The 2036-nt window shown below is 46.2% G+C and overlaps 1 protein-coding gene across 1 annotated transcript; it reads right to left on the bottom strand.

Annotated features, from left to right (window-relative positions):
- Window positions 1-478: 478 nt before the first annotated feature.
- On the bottom strand, window positions 479-2036 carry LOC103209716 (serum amyloid A-2 protein-like). Its single transcript, XM_007955618.1, has 3 exons — window positions 1940-2036; window positions 1041-1179; window positions 479-641 (listed from the first exon to the last, which is right to left on the bottom strand). Exons 1-3 carry the CDS (start codon window positions 2028-2030, stop codon window positions 479-481), a joined length of 393 nt encoding a protein of 130 aa, XP_007953809.1. The 5' UTR covers window positions 2031-2036.

Genomic DNA, 2036 nt, shown 5'->3' on the forward strand with positions numbered 1-2036 from the left:
ATCTTATTAAATAATGATAGGATAATCCAGATTTTCATATCTTCTTGAGCCTGGCTTTTTAAGTTGTACTTTTCTACATCTTTGTTGCTTTTCTGTCCTGTTTTCATATTTATTGCTTAAGTTGTTCATAGTATGCCCTTATTATCTTACCTCTGTCTGTTGTATCTGTAATTATATCCTAATTCCTAATACGTACCTCATCCTTTCAAAAATAAAAATAAAAACAGTAATGTTTATTGATCATTCTTTGGGTAATATATAGGTCCATGTTCCCAGAAAGACTGTCATATACTGTTTCCAGGTCCCAACAACAAAACAAGTTGGATTTCATAGCACTTATTAAGCACTTTTATATCCTCTGTGTCAAGCATACAGAGAAGATAGGGATTCAGAGAAGACAGACGAATAATCCAACTCAACAACTGTCCCTGCCCTCGGGACTCACAGCCTGGTGTCTGAGAGCAACTGAAGAGGGGGCTCAGTACTTGTCAGGCAGCCCATCAGGTCTGAAGTGATTGGGGTCTTTGCCGCTTCGCCCCCATTCATTAGCAGCCTGGTCAGCCCTCGAGTCCTCTGCTCCATGGCCACTGTCTCCATACTTAAAAAGGTCTGTGACTCTCTGAGAATTCTCTCTGGCATCGCTAGAGTCAAGGAAAGAAGGCAGGAGATGAATCATGAGGCTGATGTGCAGCAGACCCACCTTCCTAACTCTGTCATTCCCAAGGTATGACTGAGAGTAGACAGGAAAGAGGGGCTAACATATTGGCCCCATCTGGTCAGAGTCCTATCAGCCTAGGCTGATCACCCTTCTGCTGGATAAACGGTGTTCTGGGACCCAGTTATGGAGGATTGGGAATCACCCATCCCACCAGCCATGGTCTGGCTCTTCTGGCCACTCAGACCACACTCTGGTCATGGAGGGGGAGAGTGGCAAGATGACAAGGGGGCATAGCCCCTGCAGGAACCTCCTCCAGGGTGTTCCCCCTTCTGACTCTCCAAGGCCGCCAAGTTTTCTCACCCACTCCTGGAATCTGCATTACCTGATCACTCTCGCAGCCCAGGCGCCCCCAGGTCCCCTTTGTGCAGCATCGTAGTTCCCTCGAGCGTGGAAGTATTTGTCTGCACCTATGTAATTGGCTTCTCTCATGTCCTTGTAAGCTCTAAACATATCCCCAGCTCCTGGAAAGGAAAGAAAATTGTTTAACTCCTGGATTAAATCCTGTTCTTCTTTGGGATCTTTTCTAGTTTTCTTAATCTGTGCTTCAGTTTCTCTGTTAGAAGATAATAATGTTGCCTACAACCCACGATTAAAGGATTAAGACTAATAACTAAAAAATAGTTGATTTGTACATGCAAAGCTCTTAGAACAGTTCCTGGTACATATTAAGAGCTCAAATAAATTTTAGTTGTTATTACTATGTGGATGGGGACTATTGACTCAGTCTCAAGGAGCTCTGGTGGCGTAGTACCTAAGGCATTTGACTGCTAACCAGTTGGCTGTCAGTTCAAACTCACCAACCATTCCTCAGAAGGAAGATGGGGCAATCTACTTCCATAGAGATACTGCCTCGGAAACCCCTCTATGAGTCGGATCTGACTCAAGGCAGTGAGAGAGTTTTCGATGTGAATGCTACCCAAGCTGATTACCCACTAGGGGGCAGCAGAGCCCATGGGTATTAAGGAAACCAGACACCCTCTTCCAGCTCCAAACCTTTCCCACACCAGTGCTGAAAGGCTGCCCTCTGCCTGAGGATCCCCATAGGAGAGTGCCAAAGCTGGTAAGAAAGGCACAGGGAACTGTTTTCATGAAAAACTGGGCTCCTTCTCTACCCATTTGTGGCTTCACTAGCACCTTTGCCCCGTAGGCATGTAGCCTCTGCTAATGGGAATCCTCTGGGCAGCCACATGCGGCCTTCCATGCCCATTCTTTGGTCCTTACCTAGAGCAGCCTCTCTGACGAAATCAAGCCATCCGTGGCTGCTGACACACAGGATCAGAGAGCAAAAAATGATGCCTGTGAAAAGCTTCATCCTGCT

The sequence above is a fragment of the Orycteropus afer genome, unplaced genomic scaffold (assembly GCF_000298275.1).
Source record: "Orycteropus afer afer isolate SDZICR_OR568_19922 unplaced genomic scaffold, OryAfe1.0 scaffold00014, whole genome shotgun sequence".
NCBI classification, from domain to species: Eukaryota; Metazoa; Chordata; class Mammalia; order Tubulidentata; family Orycteropodidae; genus Orycteropus; species Orycteropus afer.